This window comes from Symphodus melops, assembly GCF_947650265.1.
Source record: "Symphodus melops genome assembly, chromosome: 8".
Classification (NCBI taxonomy): Eukaryota; Metazoa; Chordata; class Actinopteri; order Labriformes; family Labridae; genus Symphodus; species Symphodus melops.
In genome coordinates this window covers 13,889,074-13,908,670 of record NC_136698.1, presented here as the reverse complement: position 1 = coordinate 13,908,670, position 19,597 = coordinate 13,889,074, and the positions used below count along the sequence as shown (strand labels likewise).

Here is a 19,597-nt window from a genome sequence, read left to right as displayed (position 1 = left end):
GGGCAGTGGAGATGTGCTGGCTGGTGCTTAATGGTACAGAGACTCTTAGCACTCGTGGAGTAGAGCAGGCAGCCAAATAGGGGCCAACACCAGCGGCATGGATGCTGCAGATGTATGACTGGGCCTTTGTGGAGGTCGAGAGTCTTTTTTAAAGTGTATGTGTGAAGAAGTTAGTTAGAAGTAGGTATGAACACATATGAGTTATTGATTGAATTCAGTCCTGCAATAGAAGAAATAGAGTATTGTGCTTTGATTACAGCTCTGGTGAATGGGTATCTACTGTAGCTACTGCTACATGTATATGTAGACGCTGCATTTACTACGGTAATATTTATCTCCACGTATTTTCAAAGACTGCGTATGTTATATTTGTTGAAAGCTCAGGCTGGTATTAGCGGAAAGCCAGCCTCCACCCGCTTCATCACACCCTCTTTGGCAAGCTTGAGGGCCTCCAGGGCTGGAGGGAAGAGGGTGGGAGTGAAGACTCACTGACTGGCATCCATGCTGAGTCGGGCAGGGAGACAGAGGAGAGACGAAGGGGAGATGGGGGGAAGACGGAGCTACACATCTGCCTGCTGCTTCAGGAAATCTCCAGGAGGGGATTCAACCAACCCTTTCCAGTCTGCTACAGTGGAGCTAACAGCGGGGTGCCACCGGCAGACTGCCTGGCTGTTAGGAGACGTGATGCCAATGCAGCACACAGATGTACACACGTGTGTGTAAACATGCAAGTAAACATGTAATCACTCCATCACAAAGGCACACGCAAACACACACAAGCCGTAAAATATGTCCTCCCAGCAGGACAGTAAGGAGGGGAGTGGCTGGCAGCTAACCAGTAATTGTGTGTGTGTGTGTGTGTGTGTGTGTGTGTGTGTGTGTGTGTGTGTGTGTGTGTGTGTGTGTGTGTGCGTGTGTGTGTGTGCGTGCGTGTGTAGGGGGTATAACGGCTCTCTGTCTGTAACTTACAGTATGTATGCAGAGACAGCAGGCAGTGTGATTGGCTTCAGCTTGTCACAACACCGGCCCTGTCCACCCCAATACTCCCCAGCAGGATCAGCCCTGTGTGCAGCCTGCATATGGATCACAACATCGTGGTGCTTTGCTCTGATCTGGCCAAGCACACCGCGGTTAAGTACAGTTTAAAACAGCTCACAAGCGTTTAACCTAGCATGCTGTCTTACTGGAATACAAGGAGAAGGCGAGCTCAGCATTCATCTGCTTTATATGGCAACAACACCATACATGATATCATAAGGTCCTTTACCTGCTTTTTGTAAACATAACAATGAGCATGGTCTTGTTACCTGCTCTTTTGTTAATGTTAACAGACAAACAGTCAGGTCCTTTACCTGCTTTTGTAAAGTGTCTTGAGATAACGCCTGTTATGAATTGACGCTATATAAATAAAGATTGATTGAAGATTGATTGATACCACGAAGTAAAGACTAAGCAAGGTTCTGAATGGCTATGATATTGTTTAAGTACTTTTAAAAGCCTGTCCATACATTTAACTGTTTGTCGATAAGTCAAGACTAATGTGGAGAAGTTATTTATCATGTAGTCAATCGAGATGACTTCAACACGGGAGAGTAGAGAAAAAGCTCAATGAAATGCTGCTGAATTAAGCAACATAAGAAATACTGCCCCTCTTGATGTTGTCAGAGAAACCAATCCTTTCTCTTTCTAAAAACACTGAGAAGTTATCGACAGAGTGTGTGAAACGTGAGAATGATAGAAAAATGACTTGATAAAAGAACTGCGTCTGAGGCAATACAGCGAAGCGATTAGAAATGTATAATAAATAGCCTCTAATGGGGTTGTAGTCGCTCACACTAAAAAATTGTCCTCATGCTGATCAGTCAGTTTCATGGGTATATTAACTTATATGTTTAATTGTCAATTAAAACCAGAACCGAAATGATGCACAGCTCCACATAATGGCATTTTAATGAGATAAGATATTCATTTGACTTGACAGTGCCAGTTGTTCAAAATGAAACAATTGTTACCAAGAAAACGCTTATAAGCATGTAAGGAGGCTTCTTGATAAAATAATGTAAATTCAATAATTGCAGAGGTCTTTAAAAAAAGACTCGATGTATTGATGTGGAGATTTTTTTTTAACCTCTGCAGCACTGTAGGGATTGATCATCCAGTGTCATGTCGGGTTGAACAAACAAACTAACCATGTTAGAGGAAAAAGTGGAGTGAACGTAGGTGGGGATGATTTAGAGTCGCCCCCTACTCTTTTGTTGTATAATCTGACATATATTGTATAGGCCAGTGGGCACGATATTCAGTAATGAAAACACAGCTATTTCTAGTAAGGAGGCTGTTAGGTGTGTTAGCGAGGTGATATGACTAAGCCCTTATTTGTTTCCTGAGGAGCAGCAGGTTGCCCAACGTGTGACCTGAGACAATGAGTGTTCTTCGTGAAAGTGTACTGCCTGCTGTCCCCGCTATGCAATTTCCTTTTTTCCTTCCCACCTTTCCACACACACACACACACACACACACACACACACACACACACACACACACACACACACACACACACACACACACACACACACACACACACATACACACACACACACACACACACACATACAAGTGAGTATGAATTCACACGACTTGTTGAAGCAAAATTACATTTAAGTAAGACCACAAGTTAAGCAGGAGCAACATTGATGGATGCATTTCTACACCCCACTTAAAGGCATATAAATCAAGTTCAGTTGGCCTACAGATCCATAGATGAGAATGTGGGGAACACAGTTAGATTCTAAAAATACATAGTGAGGCACATATATGGTAAGAGAAAATTTCCTGTCATTATTTTGTACCCTTCGTTGTATTATGCGACTGAGAGCTCCGTAATGCAGACTTGAAAGCATCTTCATCTACCGCTATCATCCAGCAACAACTATAGACTCTTTGATGTGGAGTGGGAGCTGCCCAATGAAACACACGGCTGACAGAAACCTGTTTTTACTCTGCACCTCTTTGCACTATACTCTGAAAGTGCCTAGCCATTAATCACATCGTGCAAGTTGAACTGCTGAGAAAACTAGATGCTATAGTAGTGACACAACTGACGACTGCAAACTTCTTCTTTTTTTTCTTTTTTTTCCCCATTTTGTTCTTGTGTATAAAAAGTCCTTCATGAATCTAACACCAAAACATCCGAGGAACAAAAGCCTTTATGCTGAAGGGTCCCTCAAGGACCACCATGTAAAACATTTCCTTCCACACTCTGTCACCGGTGGAGTCCAACTGTCATTCAGACAGTCTGTGGATGGACAGATCATCAAAAGGGTGAGAGATTATTACAGCGTCTAGACATCATCATAGCGCTAAGCTGGTGATGCTAACACACTTTGAGACGGGCTGGTCCCTTCTTCCCAAATCCATTCAGTCAGTCTTAAATTTAGCGACATTTTCAGATGATGCAGACAAGACGTGGGGAAAAAAATAACTTTTCACATTGTCGATATTAATGTGTCACACTCATTGCTTCCATCCTATTCCACGTCTGGACATTTCACCCCTCGCTGCTGCTACTGCTATTTTTTGATGGGCCAGTGTTCTCCCTGACGTTTGCAAAGGTGCCCTGTCGCCGGCTTCACGTCAAAGTACACTTCATTTACCTTAAAGAGGGGGGCAACTACATAGTGAAAAAGGGAGTTTACAAAAAAGATATACACAAAGAGCACAAAAGTCTACAGAGTCTCAAATACTAGCAGTAGAGTCGGAGCATATCATGTGGTGTGTATTAAGCTGTTTAAATAACTAAATTCATAAACAGATCCGAGTCCCCCGCACACATGCATTTACTGTAGATCCCTCTCCCACTCACTCATTCAACACATCTTTCCCTCCTGGGTTGCCAAGGTAGCAGCCACTGTTGCAGTCAGGAGGCTCCCACTCTCAGTTCCCAAGGCCTTGCTTCCACCAACACACATGCATAGACACACACTTGCCCACGTAGAAGCTCAGGGACACACTAGCGCACACCTACACGCACATAAACCACCCCCTCGTGGTGGCTCCCTGAGCCTTGGGGCCAGCGGACTGCAGCCTGCAGTGGGTGGGCTGGTTGGCTGGCTGTGCAGCTGAGAAATAGAATGCGAGCTGACAGACAGAGAAGCCCCTTTTAAAGTCTTGAATAACCCTGTTATGTCAGGTTTGCAGAGCTGACTCCGCCGCACCTGCTTGGACTTCGCTAAGCAGGCCCACAAACTTAAGACATCCAAACTCAGCCTTGCAGCATACACTCTGGGAACAAGGGGGGTTCTCTGGCTCTCTTTAGTCCAAGTAGAGCGCACTCCAGGCGTAGGGTCGGAGGGAAATGAAGCAGCCCCGAGGCACAGTCAGCCTCCGGATCTGAGGCTGACACAAAGGACAGTCATAACCTCTGTGTACCAAGGAAAGGGCATTCAGAGAGGAATGAGAGGGGACAGAGGCACTCTGAAGCCAGGGCCACTGGAGGAGCAGTGCAGCCAAGCAGGCTATCAGGATTTGCAATACTTGGTCCGAAGCAGAGCGAGGAATGGTGGGGGATTGAGGAAAGGTGGGGCGAGAGAAAGAGAGAGAGAGAGAGGGAGGGACAGGACATTCTCTGGAGCTGGGACCCTGAAATTTTAATGTGTCTGGCTGCTTGTGTCTGCACTTCTGAACCTGGCAGCTCTCTTAATACCTGGCTGTGGAGATGTCAAATCCTTTTTCCATCTTTTAGTCTGTCAGCTCTGTTCACGCTATCACCAGCGTTCAGAACCATTTCATGTTCAGATAAATGAAACCTACAAGTGAGAGATAAAAACGGCATCAGCTTTCCTTCGACATGATTTAGGTTTTAAAGGGTCTCATCACAAAACAAACAGAGTAATAACGGAGAGTATTGTTCCCATCAGTGTGTTAATGAAAAACAGCCCTGCGTGCAATCTGAAGTACAAAGAGAAACAGCCCGGCTCCTGAGCGTGTTGTCGATGTATATTTCAGTAGCAACAAAGAGCTGTGGGTAAACTGAGGCTTATATGGTGAATATTTGATCGACTCCCCGTTAGACTGACAGACATTGTACAGGAGCTGAGCTCCGCCCGGCTGTCCTTGCAGATCAGGGTTGGATGCATATTTTATGTTCTCAATATTTGTGGGTGCACTTAATGTTCCTGAAATGGAACGACAATGAAACTAATGGAAGTGTTCTGCATGAAGCACACTCCTGTGCGTGCAAAGCAAGCCAAATCCAACAAACTGGAAATTTGTTTGCAGCTTGCTGTTTATGAATATTTCTTACCTGTCCTTATGTAAGAACTGGACTTGCAGCAGGCTTTTACATGGCACAGAAGCTGTTGTCTGTCAGAGGTGCTCTGGCTCCAAATACTCCACAGCTGACATCACAGTCCATCTATTTTTTATAGCCAACATCTGCTTGGCTTGCTACATTGTCACTATGATTTTCATCAGCTCCCCAGATTCCTTGTATAAAACCAACACATGGAAGGTGACTGGAGAAGTGTGCACAAAAGGCTTCTTTGTTCGTGCTTTGGGATGTCTTCATTGGGTTTGATGGTGGTGAAGAAGGATCGTATGAGTACAAACAGAATAAATGCTGTCATCTAAAGGTTAGAAAAGTTTGCTGCTGGAAGCTTGCAATAAACAAACGCTGTGACTACATAAGGAACATGTCACCCGAGCAGCTAGAATAGGGCAACACATAGCAGCTTGTCAACATGCTGAACTGTTTACTTAACAAGCAAGTAAAATGCAATCCTATCTATCTCTCTTGAGTCAGGCTACTGGGCTCTCCGCTGCTTTAACTACACTGTCACTCAACATGAAAACAAAAAAAAAACAAAAAAAAAGATGTTCTATAAAACTATGAAATCCTGTCAACCCCTCCCAAACCCAGTCAATTATTTTTTTGCAGAATGCAGTCATTTTCTTCTCCTCCATGTCATTATGAAAACAAATGCATTCTATTATCACGCTGAAAATGCAGCTGATGCACAAAACGTATCCCTGTAAAAAATGACTCTCTGACAAGAATCGGTCAATTCCATTGGTGTGAGCGCTTGTGTGCATGGCAATGTGTGGATGAGTGCTGATTCAATATTCTGCAAAGTCCACCTTCATTGTTCCTCCCTGTCCATATCAGTCTGTGTCAGAAAGGAGCGGCTGATCAACATGTGAGCTTTCAGGCTGGATGTGTTTCAGCTTAAAGCTGTGGCTCAATAGGACACTATTGATTATTCATAATCTTTGAGTTGTGTTGTCCTCGTCCCAAGCCTCCTCTGCTTGGAATCAATGAAGACGAATGTCTTCTTTTTGAGTTGATACCCTTAAATAAACATCTTTATATTTATCCTGCTGCAACAACTCGCTTAAGCTATCGTCTCTTAAAAAAGAAGACAGACAGTAAAGCGTTCACAGGTGGAGGCCTGGGGCTTATGTGCAAGTGTTTGGGCTGCGCATAGTTGCGTGCACGCTGGCCTTAAATAAAAGATTAACCTGCACGTCCGTGTCGTGTTATGAGAACCTCAGAGGCAGCTGTGCAAGCAGGCAAGAAAGCAGAAAAGGAATTCAAGCATGCACGCATGTTGGGAGCAAGACAGACACCCAGAGGTGGCTCTTCTACCAGCTGAAGTCCACCAGCCTGACAGATGGAGCCAAAGTGTCGACGCCGGCCCCCAACCTCTCGCGCCTCAGGCCACGCCGGCGTCATCAGACCTGACAAGAGCGAGTCCGCAGGAAGCTGAGAGGACACAGAGGAGCTGTCTACCTCTGCTACCTTTGAGAGGCTCATATGCTCACACCTTGTCAGCGAAGACTCACTGTGAAGTCAAGCAACGAGCACGGCTGGGAAACGTATAGGATGCAAGCAAATGGCCTTCTTAAAGTCAGTACATCCGCTACATGTGTTCATACCAAAGCACAATGCAACACTAAATGTCTTTACGTTTTAAAACAGTATTTTTACAACTGTACTACTGGCAGGAAACTTGAGTCTTGTAGTGGTGAATTATTGAAAATACTGTCAAAGTTCAGGATTCAATGTTTTCAGTTTATAGAAATTCTTTAACTTATTTTCTTTTCTCCTACTCTTCACACTGCAGAATACAATATAAAGGCCTACATAGTCTCATCAATAGGAATGATAACATTTGCTTCAGCACACTACTTCCTCTAAGTGTCACACTGACATTTTTATCCGGCTAAATATCCTCTCCTCCCTCGATCTGAATTTGCGGAGAAATCCAAATAAAAATGTCTCTGGCAGATCTTGTTTGTGTGAAGGTGCAAATATTTATGACAGGCTAAAAAGGCACAGCATACTTTAAATGGTGCTCTCTTCCCACCGTCCTTCTCTAAATAAAACTTCGCCTGTCTTACCTGGTTAATTCTGTAAATGATTTGGATGACTGTTACCGAGTGAAAAGCCTCGAGGCGTTCCCCGCTGAAACAGCCGTATCCATGCTTTGTTAGCCGAAAAGTTTGCAAGAGGAAATTACACCCATGGACGAGCAAAACAGGCAAACACCAGAAGGGGTAGAAGAAGGGGGAGGGCAGGATTTATTTATAACGTCTCTGCGTTGATGCTAAGTCATGAGAGGGACCTTGTAGTGAAGAGCAGAGAAGTAGCCTAAATGTGTTTAGAAGTCAGCGAACAAACATTTGTCGACTTCTCTCACATTCCCAATTAGTTCCCAAAGCAGGTTTTACAGCAATTTTGTTCATTTTGAAACTCGCTCTAAATACCTGCTGGTGGATGGGTTCCTCGCTGCTGCTTGGGGAAAATCACCCTTAAAGCTAAAAACAGGTGGAGATGAAAGCATGTGGTGTTCCAATGTTATTTTTGGCGCACAACATCGTCCACTGCCATTGGATGCCCGTCTCTTCCATTATGTGGACCATTACGGAGGAAGTGGAAGACGCATCTGAAGATGAGTTTGTCTTCAGAACATGTTTCAAAGACTTGGAGAACAGAAGGAGGCAGGAATTGCTTGCTAAGTGGCAATCTCAGGTTGTTAAAATTGTCTGCACAACAGGCCTTTCGTTTCCACCGTCTCCATTTACAGGAAATCGAATTCTGAGATTTTTGTTTGCATTTTTATCGGTGCTATACATTTTGTTTACTACGCTTGCCTGGCCTGCTATGTGAGAAAGGCTCGATGATCCAGACTGCCTGCTCGCCTGGCGCTCTTTAATGAGATTATCAGGTGAAGAGTGTCAGTAAGTAGGATCTAAAATGAAAGCCATTATGGAGCATTATCACAGAGTCCGCACCACGTCAACCCCCTCGATCCATCTGCTGTACGGCCACCCACACAGCCACTACGCCCAGATTACAGCCGTGATTAGCACCGCCAAGTGCTGCTTAATTTAAACACCTCTGGAGAACATGTGGCACTTTGCTGCAATGCTGAGTCACAGTCGTTGAACAAACACAAAGGGCAGCAACGAGTTTCTTCTTTCAGAAGACAACGACTCCTCTAAAACACTCGATCGTTTCGACGTTATGATTGACTTTGGGCTTGTTGTCCGATTTTTGGACCCTCTTACCTTATTTATTGGATTCTTTACATGTCTTTGCGTTCAACACACAACATCTCGCCAAACTGTATTATCCACTGGACTCACAGTTATTTTCATTTCTCATCAGTGTGTAGACTGTAACAAGAGCTGTCTCTTGAAACAACTTTTTTTTTTTTATTCTTGTGGTGTGTTTAACAAAGGGCAGAACAAATGTGAGCTACCAGCAGCCTACACATACTGCACATGCTTTGCTGAGTATTTATAACCACATTATACTTTAAAATTAGGTTGCTGTGACAAATAAAAATCCAGTTTTCATACGATCAGAATCGTTTTAAGAATATAAAGCTAGTTTCTAGATTTGTCACTGCGCTACAGGACTTCAGGAGTTGCACCTAACCTTGTGTTCTTGAATTTCTTTTGGATGTACTGCCGTTCAGAACCATTTAGAAAACGAGAAACAGAAGTAGCACAGAACCCATCGGAACTTTCCAATCTGTACCTGTGATCTTGTCGCGAACCAGCTTGCAGGACTCGATCTCTCCGATGCTACCGAACAGGCTGCGGAACTCCTCCTGGGTCATGTTCTGGGGCAGGTAGTTGACAATGAGGTTGGTCTTGCTGTCGTCGTTTGAGGGTCCGGTCTGCATGGGTGAGGGGCAGCCGCGGCTGTTGGAGGTCGGCCCGTTGGCTGTGTTGCCTCCTCCGCTGGGGCCATTTGACACTGGGGCCTCCATGTTACTGATAATCTGGAGCAGTGCGAAGATGAGGAGGCATGGAGAGAAACAGCAGGGAGGAAGAGAGAAGAAACATATTAGCAAAGGCTTCTGTACCATACTGAGCAGCTCTCACCGTGTGTTGCTCTTCCATGGTGCAGTGTCATTGTGGCTAATGTTGCAAATAACTGAGCTGAACAGCCTGACACCAATATTAGATCAACAGGGTGTTGCATGAATTTAAGAGGAAAGCATTTCCAGGTATATACGTAAAAAAAGAAAGTGTTTTTTATGCAGATTTTACTCAAATTCAGCCTTAAAGAGGACATATTATCCCACTTTTGCACCTTTTCAAACAGTCCCCTGTGCTCTAAATGAAACATCTGTGCTGTGCTTATGAATGACTCAAACACTAAAGGAGGTTTGTGACCCTGTAGAAACCAGCTCTCTCAGAACACTCTGTTTTGGTGTGTGTCTCTTTAAATACAATGAGACCCCCCCCCCCTCCCCCCCTCCCTAGTTTTCCTGGGAGACAACACTCCTTTGCTAGCGAGAATAAAAATGGTGGACCTGCACAAAACTGTTGCGCTAGGCTGGAGGTGGAGTGAACAGGTAGAAACACCAGGAGAGAGGGGATTTTTTTTTATTTTTATATTTTTTTTTTGAACCACACTCCAACTTGTGATGTCACAGGTTGAGACAATTTGAAACAGATCCTTTTTCCCCTGTGTGGTAAGACTTATGCAGACCCCAAACACAGGACTGGATAAGTTTATTTTACATTCACAGGTTACCCAAATATTTGTTCAAAAAACTGTGGAAGCTGAATTTTCGTAATATTAATCCTTATTATCCCTTTAAGGAACAGTTTTTCTTTATGAGCAGCCATGCAGTCACAAAGTTATGCTTCTTAATGATTGCAAACATCAAGATGTCATACTTCCCATACAGTTAACAAACTCTACACATATTAATGTCTGAACATTCAGAAACTCAACAAACTAATAATGTAGGCTGCGATAATGAGCTGCCCTTCAGCACGACTTTTCACTGCTGATGCTGCTGCTGCTGTGACATAGAGAGAATGTGTTTTCATATCTGCTTTGGCGGATTAAAGTTTAGGGCTTTACAAACTTACTGTGAACTTGCAAGTGTGAGGAAACAAAGCATAAAAAAAAGAGGTGAGAATGAGACAAAGTCAAAAGTCAGAGGAGGAGGAGGAGGAGGAAGGTGGCACTTCTCTCTACAAAAGCACTCTGACACATTTTTTAATACAAACGCTGATTCTGGGATAACATTATTCTCCAACAAAAGTGATGTGTGAAGCAAAATTATTCATGCATTTGCATAAAAAACGTTTGTTCCATCAAAGTAATGGCTTTTTGTTACGTCTATGCGTGAGTGTATGTCAGTGTTTGTCAATGTTAAGAGCAGAGACATCTAAAATGAATACGTGCATGGTGGGAAAGGCACAGGAGAACAAAGAAAAGGGGTCTGTGTTACAAAGTTTAATAGAGCAGAAATGTGTCTGAAGCAATGTTTGACCAGACCTGGAGACCTTAGACCTACAGTTCAAATGATCCTGTGGTTTCTTTTTCATCTCTTTCATGCGTGCGTTGCCCTGATTCTGCAATTAACTACTTCAAATCCCAAGTAAACGTCCACGCACATCTGCATTCAAACGGCACACTCACAACTTCCCATCACATTTCTTGCACAGACACTGTTATGACCTAACAAGCTGAAATCCAAATTAGGATGCAAATGTTCTTTAATCTGGTTCAATCAAATTTTTAAAGCCATCTCTCAGATCTCTCCCTTTCCCCTGTTCAACCATTCAGCTCTCCGTCTATTTTTAACTAATCTTAAGAACACGCAGACAGGCTGCGGTAGGAATCAGGGCTGGTTTCAGCAAAGGAGAAAAGCGGCAAAGGAGTCCTACTTCACTCTATTTCTGGAATCGTGTTCTAATAATATAGCTCAAAGCGGATTTTAAAAATTTCCCAGTTTGTCCAGAAATAGTTCTCCAAAAAACCATTTGAGACGTTTACAATACGTGTTCTTCTTGGCCTTAATCACCTGACTCATCCGAGATGATAAAGTCATCAAATATCACCTACATATTTATACCTACATCAACTCAATATAATATTCAATGTGAGCTTATTTTCACAGGAGAGTAATTATTATATTCTGATGAAAACTGCTGATGTCTACCCAACGGCAGTTTAATGCAACACCAACGCTTTAAAGTGTCAATGGTGAATTAAGTGAATTTAAGTGAGAACGTGTTCGCTCACCTCAAAGAAACTGCAAAGGAGAAAGGCCTCTAAAGCATGGGGTCTTTGTACAAGTGTTAAGAGGGCTTACAAGGGTTGAAGCATCTTTTTTTTTTTTTCTTTAATTGAGCAAAGGCATACTGTGTTCAGGAGCAGCTCCAACAAAATGTCACCGTTGGATCTGCTTCCATATTCTCGTCAAACACAAACACACACACACACTAACATGCATGCCCACGCTTCTATGCATCTATACGCAGAGAGTGGAGGAGCGCGTCCTCACACACACACACACACACACACAACACATGCAGGGAGAGAACAATGGCTCGAGCCCACAGCCGAAAAACAAACAGACAGGGAGATGTCTAAAAGCTCTCAAGATGAGAGCTGCATGCAAATTGTTCTTTTGACAGTATCCTCTCCTTCTCACTCACCACTCCACCACAACAGAGACACAGAGACAGAGCGAGAGAGTGAGCGAGAGACAGAGAGAGGCAGAGTAGAGTGGAAGGAGAGAATAGTATCTAGCCATAACAGAGTTGATTGGAGAGGGCCTTATTAAATCTGTTTACATTCCCTGCTGAGCTCCATTCTGTCGGAGAGACTTTCAAATCCATGGGACGCTTTCTGAGGAGTTTTTTTTTTTTTTTTTTTTTACACCAAAATGGCTGCCTCTAATTAACAGGGACCTGCCGAGTCTCAGTGGCCAATTATATTCCTCTCATTGTCCCTGCCCACCAGCGTTTGTGCTGCTCAGTGGTCCACTTCATGTCGGCTGGGAACACTCCGGCTGCCCCTGCTCTCCCACTGTGAAGTGCAGCGCTGTTGACAGAACCCGTGGCATGTCCCGTCGACTCGGTACTACACAGCGCTCTCGCCAGGCTCTCGGCTTCGAGATGCAGCTTCTTAGTGATATCCCCTCTCATGTGAGAGAAGAGAAGGTAGCACTGAGGTTCACTGAGGTTAGTCATGCAGGCTGGGTCCAGCTGTGTGAGGTGGCATTAGAAGTGAAAATCAAACCTGATAACCATTCTCCAAAACATGTTGGTGCCATAGTTAGGTACCATGGAAACCAGAGAAGGTGTATAAAACTTCAAGTGTTGATGTGTCTGCGAGGTCAAACAAAAAGGATCATTTGACAGGCTCAGAAACAAGATTGTCATGTTTTAATGAGGGATACAGAGCAATATTGCTTTGAATGGAATATAGGATAAATAATAAAACATTTACATGTGGAAAAAAATGAAAATGTTTCGAAGCATGGGCTTCCTATATTATTTACTGGCTTCCACAAACACTGAATAGTGCTTTTCCCTCATCCCTGCAAAACCTCAGTCCTTGCCCCATCCAATTATCCTCAAATCTCTCAGTAAGCAGCATCACCAACCAGTGCGTATTTATGTGAACACAGTACAATATCAGATCATATTACTTCATGGGTGTGTGAAATGGCTGGTTGCCTTCCATTTGGCAGCAGTAGTCTCCTTACCATCTTTGGCTGTGTCAGCAATCCCTTCTCTGCCCAGCCCTGGAGCTGTGGGAGCTCTGCCTGACGCCACTGTGTCTCTGTCGACCCCTACGGAGCGGAGCACAGGGAGGGACGCACAACCCACCATCAGTATCATACACTCACTGGAGAAGGTTAGGAGTTGTGTAGGAAAACACAAAAAAAGTACAGTTACACCTTTGCAAGACATGCCACCAGTCAAACTAAAACCAAGAAAGGTGGCTCAGGATTTTTTTATTCTTTTTAGCTTTGCTGGGTTTACCTGGTTGGAGTTTTGAAGATACTGGGATGATGATGATTTAGAGATTGTGTGTCTCAAATTGTTGAACTACTGCTTTCAGAAAAGAGTTGCTGAGATCGAAATGGGCGTAATGATGTGTTTCCTTCAGTTGTTTCAGTCATTGGATTGGATTGAGAAGAATCACATGCATGGGTTGAAGTGCGGCAGATCGGTGTGGTGACTGTAATGACCTTGGCAGGGTTTATAATGAGGGTTTCCCTCCTGCTCTCTGTGGGTAAACAAGTCCGTGGTTGAAGATACAGAAATGCCACAAATGAGCAGGAAGTCTGTTTACTAGCTTTTCGGGGGGGGGGGGGGCTTAAATGCCTGCAGCTATCTACGGATGCTACAAGCAGCCAATTTAACAGGAGAGGAGGAAGAGAGGAGGGATGACCTCTGCCTTCATTTACTCCTTTAGAGAGATGAGGAGAGGGAGTGTGGGGGGGGGGATCAGATGGGTGGAGGAAGAAAAAGGCAAGGGCTGAGTAATGGCAAAGACACTTCCAATACTTCAAAGAAAGAGACAGAGGTGGTGAGGGAGGAGTGAGAGAGAGAGAGAGAGAGTGTCTGTACATGTTCTGTTGTCAATGTGTCTTGTAAACTTAGGCAGGAATGCATAATGGAGGTCTAAATGAGAGTGAACTGTCAGCTTGAAAGGGAAAAAAGGAGCTACAGAAGGGCAGAGAGGTCAGGCTGGAAAAGAGGACAAGGAATATTGTCTCTGCTCGCTGACAGGTAACGGTGGATATTGAGATATTTTTGGCATATTCACCAAGACGTCACAACTTGAGCCACCTTTGTTTTAGTCTGATGAGGGCCAAAGGGTAACTATTGATTACTGGGTGTGTAAATATTAAAAACACTTTTTTCCCCCCAACTATGAATCTGATCGGGGGAGAAAGGTAGGAATTTGTGTCTTCATTTCAAATCTACAATAATCAATGTTTTCATATCTCATACAAAAGTAAGATGCATTCATAAAAGAAAGACAATGACTGAAGACAACAGTGCAAGCAGCTACACCCTGAAGGCTTTTTTTTTTGTCTGTACTAGCTGCATGTTTGCATCCTACACATACAGTAAAGAAAAACCACATTCATCTCATCGAAATGGCAGAGGACAACATCCTGTTTAGCCTCCTTTAAAACTGTTGAAACGCTAACCTGGAAAAGGAAAAGTGTTAAGGCAGGGCTGAAACGTCGACAGCATATTTCACGCATTCGGCGAAGCCGTCATTGCACACACCATGTCAGCGCGGAGGGGGATGGCGCGTTGCAGCAGGCAGACAGAAGCAGTTACAGAAGCATATTGTGCACACGTGGTGATGCAAATGTAAGAAGCAGCACAAGCAGATGTGTATGAGTGTCCGTTTCAACGGCCAACTTATCGAGAGCATGACGTCGGCTAAAAGGAGGCTACATTCTCAGAAGTGCGTTTAGGTCTGTGTACCATGTTTGAAATACTCCTCAGTGCTCTGTGTTCAGGGCTCAACCATTCAATAAAACAAACAGTCTCAGGCATCACACACACACACATACACACACACCATTTCACCGCTCTTCATATTTTTCCTGTCCTCGCTTTATCACATGAAAGCACACACACGCGTGACTTCTGATAAAATCTCGAATAACACTGGAAAAAGGGCGCAATGCAATTACATTCAGCGACCACTGAGATGAGAAACCGCTCATGGATACATTTTCAATTATTCAGGGAATACATTTCAGTCGGCGCTCGCATGCTGGGAAAACGTATTATATAATCAATACACTCTATAATGTCATTAATATTTGATGCCACAAAAGTGCTTCCTGTCTCCTTGGGCACCCAGCCAACGGTGTCTGGGTGCTGCAGTCAAACAGGACAAGCCTTATCCGCCGACAGCCAAGACTGGGAATCAACATTTGTTCTCCTCTAAGAGTCCAAATATACCAAAGGCAACTTTCTTGAAGGCGAACTGTATATGAATCCACTTGTACATCTTTTTCTTCCTCACCATGCAGATCTGCCTCACAGAACACTGGAGCTTCAATTAAGATGACCGAGGTGTAGTCTCTTTGCTTTCTCTCCATTTTACCTTTTGTCACTTCTTGTTGCTGCTTCTACACCATGAAACTGTTTTTTTTGGTTTGTTTTTTAAAGCCGGGCTGGTGCAAGCCCCCCCCCCACCCCTTCTCTCACAGGGCTTAGACAATAAATTTAGCCTGACTTGGCCAGGATAGATGAAGGCTGTTGAGACTGCAGAGTAGACAGTATGCTGCAGGATCTTTCTGCTGATAGACACGCTGCCTGGCAGCTACAAAATGGAGCCAGCATGCAACCATCTGACGTGCTAGACGGCGTCTCTCTGTCATTCTTCATCTGTTATTTGAGATTTCCTTAACCCCTAAGCATGCTTTAAATTCTTAATAAAAAAAATGTTGTTTTTTTTTGTTCCTTTTTAGATTTGGAAATAAAATGAGTAACTTATTGTCAGATGTTCCCTTCTTGCTTCCCTAAAGTAGCCACAAATGATGCTGCTAAACTCCAGCTGACACTCCCCGCTAACCCCTAGTGATACTGAATTGGAGTTAGTGATTCTAAATCGAGGTTCCTATCAAACCGACTTGAGACACAAAGAGAGTAATATGACTTTACTATCTCAGAGTCCTGGCCAGTAAAGTTCCCTGTACTGCTCTCCGTGTTATTGATTTTTATTTTTCTCTCTCCACTCCCTTTGTTCCTGGCCGTCTCCCTCTTGCCATCTTTCCACCTCCAGCAGCACCTTACGAGAGCTGAAACGTCCTGCAGGTCAGGCGGATGCTGGGCCGGATCAATCAGGGAAAGTAATCTGTGATGCCTCATGCACGCAACACAAACCCAAACACACACACACACACACACACACAGACAAAAGGTACATTGCAGATCCTCACAGACACACCCCCTCTTCTCTTGCACTCTCGTCTGCCTGCCTGCCTCCACTCTCATCGATCTGCATCTACTTTTCCAAATGGATCCTTCTCTTCTATCTTTCTCCTCGTCGTGCTGTTTGTGTGACAGGGAATGATAAATGTTCCAGACAGTACGAGACATGCACGTCAGCAGTTTTTCATTTAATTTTGACCTGACTTCTTTCCCTCTCTCTTTTGTGACGTTTCAGTCTTTCAGTAAAATCGATCGCAGCTTCTCCCACGCGCTCCCTCACAGCCCTTGGGTGATCTGCACACATTTGGGGTGAAAGGTCAGGAAATGACCCAAAACAGTCTTTTTTCAAGAGCTGTGACGCACAGGATGAGTACAATAATACCAAGATTTCTAGATCACAGAGAACGTGAGAATTCAATGTCGTTTATGTTTTTTTCAAGTGCGTTGTCTCTGAAGCACACTTCAGTTTTACTTGTTTCGATGTAACTTATTTTCTCTTTTTAGATTTGTTCCGCTTTATTACTTTTATCCAAAAAAAAACAAAAACGTATTTCAAGCTGCTTTGGTGACAGTCAAACGACAGAATATCCTTCAACAACGACTAAAGACCTGCACGGCTCCATACATTCAGTCATTTACTCTCACGGACACACACACACACACATACACACACACACACACTACAGTCTCCTTTCGCTAAGCCAAACTGGAGGCGGAACTGGAGCCATTTGTCCACTGGCTGAATCCCAACTCTGCACCAACGCATGCAGAAAATTGGTGAGCATCTTGACTCTGGAGATGACACTTCAATTTGTGCAGCTCCAGTGACTGGTGCTCTGCAGTTCCTCCCTTGTGGGGGTGTGAGATCAGCTGGACACCTGCCTGGCTGTTTTGTCTGCAGCCTGGAGCGCGGGGACTGAGCCTTGGAAGTGTAGGCTTGACTTTGCCTGTCAGCCCAAAAGTCCCACAATGGCCCTCTCAGGTCCCTAGAAGAGTATCCTCAGCTCACTCCTGCACCAGGAGCAGTGCCTTGCTTGATGCCACTGACCCCCATTTTTTTTCGAACCGATTCTCAGCTGAAAGTCAAAGCAGCACCATCATCTCAAGTCTGCGGGTTTGGGTGGGATCGTGGATGGGTATCCTTATCTTTCAGTTATTGTACATTTTAAAGAGATTTGTTACCACAGCTGTGTGATTTGTGACTGCATCGAAAAGATGAAAAGCAAACATTTCTATCCTTTTTTCCTTTGAGCCTTTTTGCCAATCTTTGTTCCTGTTCTTGCTGCTGCTACAGCTAGCATCTCTGCCGCTCGCTCGGTCAAATCAGCAAAAAATGCCTCTGCTGTGCGTCACTGTCCGTCCCGCTGTAATCCCCCCGGGGTGTGACGGAGAGGACTGATCACTGTCGAAGCCCTCAGCAAGACATTCGGCTGGATTAAAGAGGCTAAATCACCGTCTCATCCCCTACATGGGATTCTCTGCTTAATTAAATGTCATTAATGTGGTTAAAGGTTTTAGCGGAGATGATATCTATCTAGCATGTAGGGCGTATTCAGGAAGAATTAACTTTATTCTGTGGCTAGTAAGCACAAAAGAGGCATTTTGAAGGAGAGAAAGGGGATTTAAAAAAAGAAAAGAAGACAGCACAAGGCTACATCATTCCTGTCAGTTAACATAACATAATAGGGGGGGGGGATCCTTCCTCATTCATATTCTCTCTATCCTCCTCTTTTATAACACAAATATCATGTTTGCCTTCACTCTGTTCAGATCTAACCTCTTTACTTTGATTGTGACTGTTCTATGAATAAATACCCAAACAAGTGACAAAAGAAATGTACCGCATTGACAAAAGAATCTGCCATATTCTTTATTGCATTTCACGATATGTAATATAGCTTGTGCCAATTTCCGTTCCAGGCCTGAGTTGCTTGAAGCTGGGAGAAAGGACACAGGACAGACAGTGAGGCAGGGAGAGCAGGCAGGCTGATGCATCTGAGTCAGCACCGTGTGTCATAAAGCGAGGACACCACCTCCACAAGTAGCTGGCAGGTGAAAGCGGCCACGCACCTGTGCAGGCAAGCAGCCATTTTAGCGAGGCTGTTTTCCTATCTTTAGCAAAGACACACTCAAACACACTGGTGGGACCAAAACAAACATACGCACACATTCAGGTAACTCAGCTGTCCGACTGCACGCTGTTACCGTGCCCACCTGCGTGTATCGGGTCAGAGACGCGCAAGTCAGCAGTGCTGTGCTGTCGCAACCCCAAAGATAACAACTGTACATCGCTTGCTTAAACAAACCTCGAGCTGTGCTTCGTTTGTCTGCGACAAGAAAAAAAGCCCTGAGAGAAGAACAGAACTGTCTAAAAGAACTTTCCCAAATGTGATCTCGATTCTCGACAAATATTTTCCTTGACCAATAAAATAAGAAACCTGTGAAATCCGTTGATTAAACTCATCTTTTTTTTTTTTTTCTTGGACTCAGAGAAGTTCTAATTAAAACTGGTTTAAGGTGGGAAGTGGTAATATTGGCTACGTCGAAGATTTATTTAAAAAGCTGGAAACATCCTGGAGGTATACGATAAGCACACAAACCTACAGCACAGCACTTTACACTGAGAACAAGACGGCGAGGAGAAGCAGAGCACTTCCTAATCTAATCACTGTTTCCTCCATCAGCTGCATCTCAGACACAGCCTGCTCGTATACGCGCGTGTGTGTGTGTTCTTGTGTGTACAAGTGTGTGTGAATGAGTGTGTCTGCCTTGCAGCAGGGAGATAGAGCTAAAGCACATAGACACTAACCAACCGTTATACTCCAGAATTAATTCTGCAGCCTTAGGTTCTGTGTGAGGGTGTGGCTGAGTGTGTGTGTGTGTGTGTGTGTGTGTGTGTGTGTGTGTGTGTGTGTGTGTGTGTGTGTGTGTGCCGAGCTAATCTAGTTATTGATTCAGCTCTGGACTGGCGCTCATATAATCAAATAGCTGTGAGGGGACAGGACAGCCTTCTGTCATCTGTCTTAATGGGTAAACAGTTTGATGGAGACAATGAATAACTGTAAAGCACAGAAAGAAGAAACGACTACATCTCTGATAGACATACCAGCTTTAAATGTTTGTCTTTTTATCGTCCAGCAAATCTCTTAGCAACCATCTTGTGGGTTGAACGCCATGAATTATTTAAATCCTGTTTGAACACATGTATGCTTACGGTTATAAGCCGGCTGCGTTTCTATATTCAGCCAGGATGGTCCTGGTTCCCTTTCTGTACATCGATATAAAGAAACTGAGATGTGACGACGTTTTCTTTAAACTAGTTGTTTTGATAACACATTCAGATTTGAGTTCGACAGGAGAA

General features: G+C 44.1%; 1 protein-coding gene across 14 annotated transcripts in view; it reads right to left on the bottom strand.

Moving 5' to 3' along the window:
• The window catches only part of elavl4 (ELAV like neuron-specific RNA binding protein 4), a 77,376-nt gene that overhangs the window by 32,012 nt on the left and 25,767 nt on the right, over window positions 1-19,597 (bottom strand). For all 14 annotated transcript variants that reach the window (XM_079350582.1, XM_079350586.1, XM_079350588.1 and 11 more), the window contains 2 exons: window positions 13,029-13,115; window positions 9,044-9,290 (listed from right to left, as the gene is read on the bottom strand). In XM_079350582.1, coding sequence (XP_079206708.1) covers window positions 9,044-9,290; window positions 13,029-13,115 — 334 coding nt within the window. The remainder of the gene's footprint in view (window positions 1-9,043; window positions 9,291-13,028; window positions 13,116-19,597) is intronic.